General features: G+C 34.5%; 1 protein-coding gene across 8 annotated transcripts in view; it reads left to right on the top strand.

The window, feature by feature from the left end:
* LRRC7 (leucine rich repeat containing 7) overlaps positions 1 to 13,902 on the top strand; it is a 559,049-nt gene that overhangs the window by 527,111 nt on the left and 18,036 nt on the right. For 7 of the 8 annotated variants that reach the window (XM_032301472.1, XM_032301475.1, XM_032301471.1 and 4 more), the window contains one exon: positions 9,471 to 9,545. In XM_032301472.1, the coding sequence (XP_032157363.1) occupies positions 9,471 to 9,545 (75 nt within the window). The remainder of the gene's footprint in view (positions 1 to 9,470; positions 9,546 to 13,902) is intronic. The other variant, XM_032301469.1, reaches the window with a different exon arrangement.

Below are 13,902 nucleotides of genomic sequence, written 5' to 3'. Positions count from 1 at the left end.
TATAATGGAGTAGAAAACTACTTCCTATATTTGAAACCTCATTGATCGTACCCCATCACCATATATAAATGACATTTCCATAACAAGGTACTGTCATTGAACCCCCAAAGACACGCATTAACAGGAGGTAGGAAGTGACCTCTTTTAGTGTTGGACTAAACATTAAGGTGATTAAAGAAGAATCCTATCTTACTTTCCTTTGTCTCTTTGTTTACTGAAGTATACCAAAGTCTCTGACTAAGGAAAATCATGTTTACTCTATTTCCTCCTTGACCAAAAAAAAAAAAAAAATGTTTCTATCGTGACTCTGAATGGCATATTTAGTGAGATAATATAGACTTGGGAAGACTGACTTGTTCTTTTACTGCAAGAAAGACTCCACAGTATGTTTGGTTTTGTCTGACACTCCAGCTGGGGTGGCTTCAGTCCTCTGAAGGACTCCATCTCTGAACTATAAAATGTTAGTGGTCAAAGAGACACAGAATCAAGAACCACTTATTCTTAGGTGCCTTCTGACTGAGTGTGAACAGCTTCCCTTCCATTCATCAGCCACATGGCTGTCTCAGTGCATTTACTCGGGGTGACATCAGTCATCATCCTGTGAAACTGTACCACATTCTTAGTCTCAAATGTCTACAACAGCAAAGTCCTTTTTCCTTAACTTACACTTGTTAAAACGTTACACAGATAATAGATGAAAACATTGCCACTATAAAATTTCAAATAACGGATTAACAGAGCGTCTCCAAAGTGGGAAAAACAAACAAACCAACCTACCATCTTTGTCATTCCCCACTATACAGCCAATGCACAGCCTTGGCCTAAGAGCCACGTCATAGGTCAGTGTATTAGGAATTCAAAACTGTGTGCCTTCTGGGCATTTATCACTGGCCCTTTTGACCTCTGAGTTCCCTGCCACTTCAGAGCAATACTTCTAGCATGGTCTAACTACACAACGATGTGTTAGCCGTTAAATAAAACCAAAACCTAAGTCTAAAAGAATCATAGTTTGACTAAATCTAGCTTCCACAAAATAATTCTTCACTTCAAAAACCTTATTTCAGCATAAGTGACAAAAAGTTTTCACTGAATCCTTCACTCTGAAGTTCATTATTTTGAAATAGAGTAAAAAATTATACCATTGTAGAGGCTTTAAAGAAGCCTGCAGTGATGATAACCAGGAAGCTGATTACTAGTACTATTTTGGGAATTGCTACAAAGAAGAATCCACAGCCACCTATAGTCCCCTCCTCCTGTTTCTCATAGTTTCCACTCTTTATGCTATATATGAAGCTGAAAAGAAAACCCTCTGTTCGAAGGGCTCTAACAGAATCAGTAAACGGTTCAAGCTCAGCAATCCAAAAATTCACTACCGCTTGAGGTGGCATATTAAATATAGGCTTTAAGCATTCATGAAATAAAGGAAATGGAATTTTTAAAATTTTTTTCCAAAGAGGCAGAAATCTGAAAACACAATATGTAAAGGAGTGTGAGCATTTACCTTTAAGAGAAAATGTGAAAATCAAATGAAAGAAAATTTTATTCAGTTCAAGCATTTCATTAAGAGGGGCACCTGGGTGGCTCAGTGGGTTAAAGCCTCTGCCTTTGGCTCAGGTCATGATCTCGGGGTCCTGGGATCAAGCCCCACATCAGGCTCTCTGCTCAGCAGGGAGCCTGCTTCCTCCTCTCTCTCTCTCTGCCTGCCTCTCTGCCTACTTGTGATCTCTGTCTGTCAAATAAATAAATAAAATCTTTTAAAAAAATAAATAAAATAAAAAGAAAAGAATTTCATTAAGAAATGAATAGGAGACAAAGGTACTTTCAGTCATAATGGACAGACATCCCAGAGATGTTTCATTTTTTGTTAATACTTGGAGTACTGGAGCAATTAATAAAAGAAAAGTTATAATGATAAGGTAACCAAAGCCAAACATAATTTTAGCCCTTACATTCAAATTTCCCCCCAAAAAGAATAGTGCATTATGTTGGCATGAAACTATAAAAATTATTCTAGTAGTCAATTTGTCATTTCTTACAGGAATCTCAAGTAAAGGGGAATAAACAGCTTACTTTTTGGATACTTTTAGCAAGTCAGAAAGCAGTATCTTGAAAACTATATATTATGTTTATGTTATTTAACTACTAAACATTATATATGTATAGTATATATACTTATTTATTTCTACAATGGTGTTTATATATATATATTTATATATTTTTATGTATATAAATACATATATTTTTGTGTGTGTATATATATATATATTTTTTTTTAATTTGGCTACTAAACAAACCTTTAAAATGACCTAAAAGAAGGATGCAAGCCTAAACAACTTATAGTTCATCCATTAAGATCATGGCTGTTAAAAAAATGAAACAAGATGGGATCTGGAGGGAGACAATAAGAGACTCTTAATCTCAGGAAACAAACTCTGAGGGTTGCTGTGGAGGGTTGGAGGGGAGGTTAGGGTAGCTGGGTTATGGACATTGGAGAGGGTATATGCTATGGGCAAGTGCTGTGAATTGTGTAAGACTGATGATTCACAGACCTGTACCCCTGAAGGAAATCATACACTATATATTAATTTTTAAAAAAAAATCATGTCCATTATATTGCCATTAAGGTATTTGCAATCATGTAAGTCAATTTCTATGAGTTTTACCAGTCTTCTTGTTGCTCCAGTGAATTGTTAATGAATTTTTTTACAAACGTAGCCAGGTGATTTCTTTTTTAATGTTTACATTATTTAAAAATGCGTGAAAGAGAGTTTAATAAATAAATATATACCCTATATGTTATTCCTTTGAACATCTGTGCATAAGATTTTTGAGAAATTTTAGAGGACTTTGGTCAGTTGTAGCATTTTTATATCTCTGTCTTTTGATGGTCATATTTCCTAGGCTTCTAAACAATTATTTCTGTTCATTGCTTATGGATTTTACATTTCATTGCTTTGTTGACTAAAGCTCATTAATACACAGAAGCATCATGGTCACTGCTAATATCCCTTTTTCTTCCTCCCTCCCTCCCCACTCTCCTTTGGTTTCTAATGGCCATGGATAAATATCTTCTTTTGCTACATATAGATTCCTCAGTTGTTAAGGTAACAAACTGTTCAAAGCCTAAGATTTGACACTTAGCAATTAATCTTTTTTTAAAATTTAATTTTATTTTTTTAGTATTCCAAGATTAATTGTTTATGCACCACATCCAGTGCTCCATGCAATACGTGCCATCCTTAATACCCACCACCAGGCTCACCCAACCCCCCACCCCACATCCCTCCAAAACCCTCAGTTTGTTTCTCAGAGTTCACGGTTTCTTATGGTTCATCTCTCCCTCTGATTTTCCCCAATTCACTTTTCCTTTCCTTCTCCTAATGTCTCCATGTTATTCCTTATGTTCCACAAGTAAGTGAAACCATATGATAATTGACTTTCTTTGCTTGATTTATTTCACTCCACATAATCTCCTCAGACCTGTCCATGTTGATACAAAAGTTGGGTATTCATCCTTTCTGATGGAGCCATAATACTCCATTGTATATATGGACCATACCTTCTCTATCTATTCATCTGTTGAAGAACACCTTGGCTCTTTTCGCAGTTTGGTGATTGTGGCCATTGCGGCTATGAACATTGGGGTACAGATGGCCCTTCTTTTCACTGCATCTGAATCGTTGGGGTAAATACCCAGTAGTGCAATTGCAGGGTCTTAGGGTAGCTCTATTTTTAATTTCTTAGGGAATCTCCACACTGTTTTCCAAGTGTCAGCAATTAATCTTAAAATATTTTTTATCACATTTCTGATTCATAGAGAGGAAAACTATTGATAATACCTTTATATCCTTGATGTGTCAAGTCTTCTACTAATCACAACAGTTAAGTAAATGCAGTCTATTACGTAGATCCAATTCTGCTTCCATAAGCCACAACATAGGTTCATATTAACCTTCCTGACCCATGAAAAAACAAATTATTTGCACACTTTTGGCAGAAAGTAAAAACCCAAAACAAAACAAAAGAAACCACAAGAAAAACCCTTTAAAATCTATTCAATCTATAGCTGTGTTTGTTCTTTATGAGTCAGTTTTTCCTCCAGAAACACTTTTGAACTTTCATAATTATATGAAAGCATAAAATACTATATTCTATAATATTTAACCAATGTGTTCTGAATTGTAATGATAACAGTGTACAATTTTTATTTGAGATATGGCCTTCCTAGAAACCAATTTCTTAGCATCAGCTAGAGCCAGGATTTTGCAGAATTTTAAAGAAAAACATATTTCATAAATTGAAGTTGCAGTTCCCTTAAGACAAGTTCTATTTTGGGGTCTACATGTACAATAGCTGAGACTGTCACACTCATTCACCTTCATCATTAAAAAGCCATACAAAGTTCCTTTCTCCTCTAAAGTTAGAAACGTTGGCCTTGTAGATTAACTTTCTGAGTCCATTAAAGTTTACCTCTAGAGGTGTATAGACTGGGTAACCAGTTAGACAAGATCAGATCTTAACACTACGAAAAACCTCCCATACTCACTACTTTTTAAAATTACTTGTGAAAAGTAAAACTTTCTTAAGAACCTAGTCTGGATACTTTTAAGAAAACAAAACTATTTGGGACTTGCATAAAAACTGTTTCTAAAAAAAAAAAAAATGGGGAATAAAAATGAAATGGCAACAGGTCCTGCCTCTTAGCAACACCTGGCCAGCCCTCTCTAGATTAGCATTGGTGCAAACTTGTGTGGGTCCGACTGTAATGCATGGTCCAGGGGGTCTGTGTCTGACTCAAGCACACCCAGGTATTGGTGTCTGAGGAAAGCAAACATATATTCTTTGGAAAAGGTTGCAGCATATATTTTGTTGCTCTGTTGTGGGATGCTCTCTAGAGGTGGTGCTAGGGGAAAACGATTGTGCTGATTATGAGATGTCAGACATTAAAAAATACACTCAGAGATGCCAAAACTAGATTGTAGCAGCTATTACTGTAAAGAGCAACTGATCCTGACTTCGAGCTACCGAAGGAAGTAGCCCCTGAAAGTTACTAAGAACTATCAGAAAGCCCTCTAGTTGGGACCCATGTCCACTGCTGAGAGAGAACAATAATTAGAACCATTACCACTGAGAGCCACCACTAGAAAACCACAGATAAAACAGTAGACTTCCCAGCCATCTTCCCGTCATCTTCCCTAAATAGGACATGTAAATCCTTTGATCTGCTGGGTATTCGAGAGAAAGATAACAAATGTTGGCCTTTCAATATATTCCAGATTGAATATTTCCAGACAATAAATATGAAACTGTTAGAGACTCAGAAACTTTCGATATGGGTTTTACTGAAGATAAAGACCTTGGATTGTAGCTCAACTTTCAATAAATATGATAACATTTATTGTTGCTACACTGAATGCCATCTACTGTTCTAAGTATTTTTTTGTATATATTTACTCAATGTATTAACTATGAGGTATGTGCCTTTACTATACCCATTTTACTGATGAGGGAAAGTTAAGTACACAAAAGTTAATTAACTTGCCCAGTTTTTAAGTGAGGAACACAGACTAATTCCAGAGCTATGCTCTTGCTTCTTATACACCCAGAAAAAAAAAAAAATGCCCCTTTGCCAAAGATAGCCACATCCTAATGCCTAGAACCTGTGAATATGTTACATTACATGGCAAAAGGGACTTTGCAGGTGAGTTTAAATTACGGACTTTGAGATGAGGAGATTATCCTGGATCCAGTGGGCCAAATCTAATCACATAGGTCCTTAGAGATAGAGAATCTTTCTTGGCTATGGTCAGAAGGAAATGTGAATATAGAAGAATGGTCAGAGAGATACACAGTTGCCGGCTGTGAAGATGAAAAAGGGGGACTATGTGCCAAGGAATGTGGACATTTACTAGAAGTTGGGAAAAGCAAGGAAACAGATTTTCCCCTAGAGATTCCAGAAAATAATGCAACCCTGCCAGCACCTTTGTTTCAGCCCAGTAGAACTGGTTTTGGACTTCTAACCTACAGAACTATAAGATAATAAATTTGTGATGTTTTAAGCAACTAAATTTTTGATAACTTGACAGCAGCAGAAAAGTACTAATATATACTACCTTGTTGAAAAAGAGTTACTGAGGCATTTTCTTTCCTTGGGCAAAATGGTTTTGCTATAAGCTTAGGTGTATGTGTTGTTTCTCTTGTTTTGAACATATCATGTGGTTATTTGCCCCACATTTAGCACTCAACCAAATGTTACAGAAATTGAGCATACTTTAAGTCTTGCAGCAGAGCTATACAACTGACCAGATGCCATGATATAGATCTTTGATAACATACATGATGGCTTTTTACCAAACAGTGGGAAGTTACTGTTCTAACATTCAGAATACAAATAATCTGATTCTTTACCGAATTCTGTCATCAGGGCCAAAGTATTTTTTGAAGTCTCACAATAAAATGAATTTATTAAAAGGGAGATTGGTACATTACTTCAACGAGCTTTTCCAAAACTGTACCAAAGTCATCAATATTCACCATAACAGATACCACAAAATGGGTTGAGTTACTTTTCTCATATGGCTGTATTTATATACACAAATACAGTGAAAAATCAGGGCACTGGCCTTTGCAGGCAGTCTTTTGGGAAGCATTCCACCTCCACAAATTATGAATGCCACAGACCCTTATCAAATGTAACACTCATTGCTATCTGCTTTGACTAAAGTGGCAGTTTGCTGCCTGATAAGATATAGCTGTATATCTGTATAAATATAGAAAAAAAAAAAACTATACCAAGGGGCAGTAGCAGTTTCTTAGTTGATGAGATGTATTGATTGAAAAAGAAATATTAAAGCTTTAGAAAGCAGCAATAAATGCTTTGGAAGACTCAGGCCATCCTAAGAGTAGCTTCAGATCAAGTCTTCAGGGGGCGCCTGGGTGGCTCAGTTGGTTAAACACCCAACTCTTGATTTTGGCTAAGGTCATGACCTCAGAGTCATGGGATCCAGCCCCACATCAGGCTCCACGCTTGGCAGGAAGTCTGCTTGAGATTTTCTCTCTCCCTCTCCCCAACTCCATGCTTGCTCCCTCTCTCTCTCTCCGGAATAAATAAACCTTTAAAAACAACAACAAGAAAACAAGCCTTCAGAACAGAGATTGAATCCCACAGAGCTTTGTGATGGATGAAATTAAACCTGCCACATACAGTACATTCATATTCTTCCAGCAGTCAGGTTGTGGAACATTACCCGTTCCTCCAAGCATTGTAGACATGATCGTAATTTAGCTCCTATGGTCTGGATTCATACAAACATTATTAAAATGGTTCTTGCAGAATAAGCTGGAGAAAAGCAGTCAATATTAACTAGGTAGCTCAGATGTTGACTGCTGGGATAAATAGTCAGAACAACTTCACCTCTACCACCCAGAGATGTAGTGGCTTATTTTGAGCAACAGTGGCATTCTGTCTGTTGTATAGAGACCCAATAGGAAAGGGGGGGTCTGCCAGGAGGACCAAGCACATACAGTCTTCTGGACGGATAGAATGAGTGTTATGTGTGTAAAGGGCCATAGGGATTGTTTTTGTTTTCATAACCAGTGCCATTCCCTGGTCTGGTGGATTCACCATCATTCCTTATGTTGCTGTCCTTTCCAAATAACCTGTTTTCTTATTCCTTTTGAATTGACCATTTGTACAAGTGAATAGACAAAATTAACAAACTGAACATGATCTGAATAGTGACACTGTTAACCTAAAATTTTTTTAGTTTTTATTATTTTCTTAAGGCTAAAAGCAGTACATAATCATTGTAGAAAAATTAGAAAAGACAGAAAGCAAAAAGGAAAAAAACCATATGTATATATATGTATGTATGTATGTGTATGTATGTATACATACATATATGCATGTATACAATGAAGTCTCATTACCCAGTATAACCACTGCTAATTTTTAGGAATATACTCTTTACACAAATATGTATATAAACATGTTTCAGCAAAAATAGTATGATAACATAGTAATAGCATCGTGGGGTATAATGTTTTATAACTTCCTTGTTTCACTAAGGACTAGTATACTTTTGTAGCTGCCACCTAGAACTTCATTTTTAATGATCACATATCATATTATTGTGTGACTTTACTGTAATTTATTTAATCAGTTCTCTGTTATTAGACTTTTAAGTGTTGTTTGTAACTTTTATTATTACAAATAATACTATGATGAACATATTAGTAAATGAATGTTGCAACTTGTCTAGTTATGTTCTTAAGCTAATTTCTAGAAGTTGAATTGCTGGTTAAAAGTTACACAGTTTTCTAAGGATTTTAATGGCTGTCTATAGTTTCATCTTTAAATGGGAAGGAAAACAGATTAAAATCAGAAAGATAAAAATCATTCAACATCTCTAAATTAATAACTTTCAAAAATATCTGAAATGCTAAATGAAAACACACATAGAAGTATTTCAACTAGGGCCTTCTTGTTAAACCATTCAAATACACGTGCATAAGGTTAATGGGTTTAAGTGAGAGTTATTAAGTTTACAAATCAACAAATAAGATGATTCCCTAAATAACAGGCAATGACATTACAATATTATCTTCTATTCTATTAATACTTATTTAGGAACGAAAAAAAATAATGTCAACTGTATTGAGATATCATCTTTATTATTTAATACATTCTGTTATGTAAATTATTTATATTTTTAGTATTTCATAACTGTTGGTTTCTTGACTTTTCTTCTACTATATTATGAGCTCACTGAAGCCAAAAATTATATTCTGTGTATCTCTGTAACACTAGTAATCAAGCCCTAGCATATGGTAGGCATTCAATAAATGTTTGCTTTATATACATGGACAACAAAATTAATTTGACTTTTTTATTAACTAAATTAATCAGTTTCAGGATTCTGTAACTACATTGGCAGAAACATTATGTTTAAATTGCATATTGGAATTTTCTTATGTTTAATTTGTTCAGATATATTTTATATTAAAATTACCAGTAATATACAAAGTAATACTGATTAAAATAAAATAGCATCTGTATGTAATCTGATAAGGTTTTTAAAATGTACACTGAACTTACAACCTGTCAAATAGAAGACATTTTCAATGAAGAATAACTTAGGATGATTTCGGAATTATATAAAAGATGGTGTAATGCCATGTTTCAAATTATTTAAGAAAGAAATTAAGACTATGCCATGAGATTACTTTATAAATCATAAATGCACTTTAAAAAACAAGATCAGCTTTTGTTATGCAAGTAAAGATGTTACTGTTCTTAAACTTGACTTGAAGAGTGGTGTGCTGCTTAAAATACTATAAAAATCTTTGAAACTTATATGTGGAAACTGTTTTTAGTCTGTTTTCATTGTTTTCTATGTGAATGAGAAATTTTTTAACTAGGCCTAGTTCTTGATGATACAATCCTAACCTCTGTTACTTCTGACTTATAGGGTATCTTTGTTACTAGGGTTCAGCCTGATGGACCAGCATCCAACCTGCTGCAGCCTGGCGATAAGATCCTTCAGGTAAGAGAGACAAGAAGCACCGTTTTCAACTGCCACACTAAAACAAATATGTACCCACGTTATAGAGTAACTTGAATTAAATGATTAGAAGTAAGTCCTTTTCACATTTCTTATTTGCCTTTATTTTGGGGGGTTGAGAAGCAAATCAGAAGCAAAGTCAATCTGATATAATCCTGTATATTTCAGTTTTTTGGCACATGGTAGATGTTCTGTGTATTTTTGTTTATATGAATACTGGGGTTTTTGGTGATACAAGAAGAACTGAAACACACAAGATCTATGCAGAGCTATCAAGTATAAATAAGAGTATTGGAGTACTAAACCAGGGTATCTGTGTGACTTTGGATGAGGAAGGGACTCATCCATATTTAATTTCTCAACAGTAAGCTTATTACAGTTTGAATACTGTGAAATGCATGGTTGTATGCCCCTACTCCCCCTTCTCAAATACTTGAACAGATGTTTACCAAATATAAGGTGACTTATTAAAATGTACTGTCTGATGGAAAGGACTTTCTAACTTAAAGCTCTATGTAACAGAAAAGGGTCACTCCAGAAAACAGTTAAGAAAATTCTTGGTGTAACCATTTTGCTGTCTTTATTCTCTCTGAATTCACTTCTGCTTAGTCATTTCCTACATCCCAGAGAAAGGCCCTTAAGTATCTTCAGTTTATTTAAGATTCAGTGTTTTGACTTATTACCCTGAAATTATCCACTATATAACTAGGTGGAACTATCTGAAATTTTAGATATTTAACCACTGAAGCAATTATGAAATGGTTCCACATAATATATTGAAGATATAGGGACATTGAGAAGATAGGACATGTGGGAAAGGAACCTTCTTGTTAGACTACAAACAGTTACAGCAATGCAAGGACCCCACACAACTCAGCTCTAAGGAGATATTCTATCTTTTATTTACTGAACACTTTCAAAAAGTCCTAGAGAAGTAGAAATCCTATATAATTATGTATTTTTATATATTATATATATAGCCTTAATATTTTATTCTCAGAAATAGTTTAAATGAACTAGGAAGATCATGAAAACTCAAGTTTTCAAAAATAATAATTCTCTGAAGACCACAGGTTGCCTGAACCTGTGACAATGTCACAATAGAAATAGCATCCAGCAGATTTGAGTCCATTCCATGCAGGCAGAAGACCAAGCCAGCAGTTGATCTTTAGAGTTAAAATCTTGAAACATAAAAGACACATAAAATATTCTGAATTTATTTTTACCATTTGGTTATGGAAGTTCTATATTTTTTACTTCCTAGCTAGCTCTCTGATCTTAAGCATTTTATATCATGTCTATAGGACTCATAATTATTATGTGTAAATGAACTGTGGTTTATATTATATTATATTATATTATATTATATTAACTGATGTCCCCTCAGCTTCAAAATTCAACTGTTCAATAATTCTATAAATTTCCATGAAAAACAGTCAAGAATAAATTCACAATGTAGTTCTCTAACACTTGGTAAATGCTGTTGTTTAGCAGAAGAAGTGGATAGTCTTTTCCTCTACTGAATTTCAAAGAAGTTATTTTGAACCTCTGAGTCTGAAAAAAAATGTAGCCAGTTAATCTCAGATCTCTGATCTATTTGAATGCCATACCAGTTAGAGAGGCCTTCCATAGCTTGAGACAGTTTGGGAGTAGCCTTCATCCATGACAGAGTTGGCAAAAGAAAGGTTTTTCTCTCGGATTCAGAAAAAAAAAAAAAAAAAAAAAAAAAATATATATATATATATATATATATACACACACACACACACACACACGCACGCACATACATACACATGTGTATATATGTGAATAATAATGTGTATATATATATATATGAATGTTAAATGTGTATGTTATGTGTTAAAATGTTATATATTCATATATCTATAGACAAGTGATAGATGATAGATAATCAGTATAGATGAATATAGATATCCTGGAGAAGGGAAATGAGAATTCAGTTATTGTCTAGTTGCAGGGTTAAAATACTCTTTCCTGACCGTACAATTCTAGAAGGATTTCATGGGGGGACATGAGGGTTGAGTATTTCTAGTCCCTAAGAGGTATACAGCAATGGCAAAGCGCACCGAGAAATCAATTCCTAATGCAAGAAGTAGGAAGGAATTATAAACTCAATCTGTAAAAACCACAAAACTGCAGGAGAGCTGCACCTGGGTTGGCTCTTCACTCCACAAATGACTAGAAAAGGTGTAGCACTTTATTTTTGCTCTAGAACTCATTTGTATCTAGTACAATAAAATCAAAGTCCATTTTCAGCAAAAGAAAAAAGCACATAGACCGTAATCAGACAAATTACTATATTTACAGTTTCACTCATACTAGTTAAAAAGCACAAGTGGCTAATTATACTTTCTGAAAGAGATAAGAATGGCTAATTCTAAACTGAAATCATTGTCAGCATCAGATGTTAAGAGGGCAAATTATATTTTTGTCTATAAAGCTATTGGCTCTTTGTTTAAAGAACACTGGAAAAAATGAGTTGCCTCTCATTTAGAAGATCCTTAAAATATATTATCCCTGGAGCAAATTTGTTTACTAGCTTTGATGACAATGTAGCAGCCTAGAAAATCAAGGTAAAAGGAACAAAGAAATAAACAACTACAACAATAACAACAACACCGCCCCCCCCCCCCCCCCCCCCCCCGCAATGAATGAGCCTCCTAAGTGATGGCAGTTGCTGGGTTTGATCTAACCCAGTAGCAAATAGCAAAAAAGATACACGTTTCCCAAATCTTCCCCAAGCCCCTACTTTATTATAGAAGAGCTTTCTCTTTCTTTGTCTATAACTCTTTTTACCCACTATCTCTTCTTATTCTGTTATGGAATCATGAACATGTTACTGGAATTACATAAAGAGATACATTAAGAGATAATCTTTTTTCTTTTTTAAGAGATCATGATGGAGAGGAAAAGTGAGTTGGGGAAAATCAGAGAGGGAGACAAACCATCAGAGACTGTGGACTCTGAGAAACAAACTGAGGGTTTTGGAGGGGAGGGAGTGGGCGTTGGGTGAGCCTGGTGGTGGGTATTAAGGCAGGCAGGTATTGCATGGAGCACTGGGTATGGTGCATAAACAATGGATCTTGGAACACTGAAAAATTACAAGTTCAAGAAAAAATTGAATAATCTAACAGTAGAGTATCAATAAGAAAGAGAGACATAAAAATGGAAAGAAATATTATGTTCTCAATCAAATAATCACATATACACTTTAAGGACTTTTATTTTTCACAAATCACTTTATAAATATCATTCAAACAAAAAGCTTAAATTAAAATTATGAGTTAGTTTTTAAAAAGATAATCTTAATTAAGACATATTCACATGATGTTTCCATCTTTTTACTGTTCATTTTCCCAGAATAAATACACTATAATTAATGACTATACTCCTATGACCTACTGTGTTTAGCGAGTCATGTTGCTTTAAGACCCTTTGGAGGAAGAGCTAGCCATCAGGCTGGGAAAACTGATCCCTCCCAGCCCCACCCACCTTCTCCACAAAGTCAAAGCACACAGGGGTGAGAGAGAACAAATGTGAGCACATGCATTATAAAAAAAATGTTATTAGATTGAACCATGTGAATTTGCCAATATTTGACCATTTTTGAAGTGGTAATTTTGTTGGTTTAACATCATAGTTTTTTCTAATGTTCTTTCCAATTAAACAATTCAATCTAATTTATTATGCATTTTAAATTCAAAATATATTAAAATACAGAAAATTTAATTATCGTTACTGTGTTGAAAAGATGAATAGACTGGAAAAAAGGAATTTATTATACTTGATAGTTAACTTGGTTCATAGTTATAGCCTAACACTCATTTGTAAGTACATTACACATTATGTTACATATCATATTTATACATATAATATTCTATTATATCACTGTAGTCAAACCCTATCCTCTTCATTTACCTGCCCACCCCTTCCCTTGGACAGGAGGCTAATTTAGCAGGAGAAACAAAAGTAAATAATTTATAAATACTTGTCAATAACATCCAGGTTTTACCAGTTATCAAAACAGTTTTCTCATATAAGGTATACTAATATCATACCTAATTGAAGTTCATTTCAGAGTCTCTTCTACTGTACCATAATTTTAAGTGTTTTCCAAAATATATTCCTCGTCGATGACTATATCTCTAAGATACCGAAATAGAATAATCAAAGAGATGTAATTCGAACAAATCAGGTATTTCCCCTTTTTTTCTAGTCTTAAAAAAACCTGGTTCTACAATTCATATAGACAAATCAAGAACCCACTCTGAATGAATACGTGTCTGAAATTTTAGTCAGCCGTTTGTGGGTTGTTGGC

The sequence above is a fragment of the Mustela erminea genome, chromosome 10, assembly GCF_009829155.1.
Source record: "Mustela erminea isolate mMusErm1 chromosome 10, mMusErm1.Pri, whole genome shotgun sequence".
Classification (NCBI taxonomy): Eukaryota; Metazoa; Chordata; class Mammalia; order Carnivora; family Mustelidae; genus Mustela; species Mustela erminea.
The sequence above is the reverse complement of the archived record's forward strand: the minus strand, read 5'-3'. Positions and strand labels throughout refer to the sequence as shown.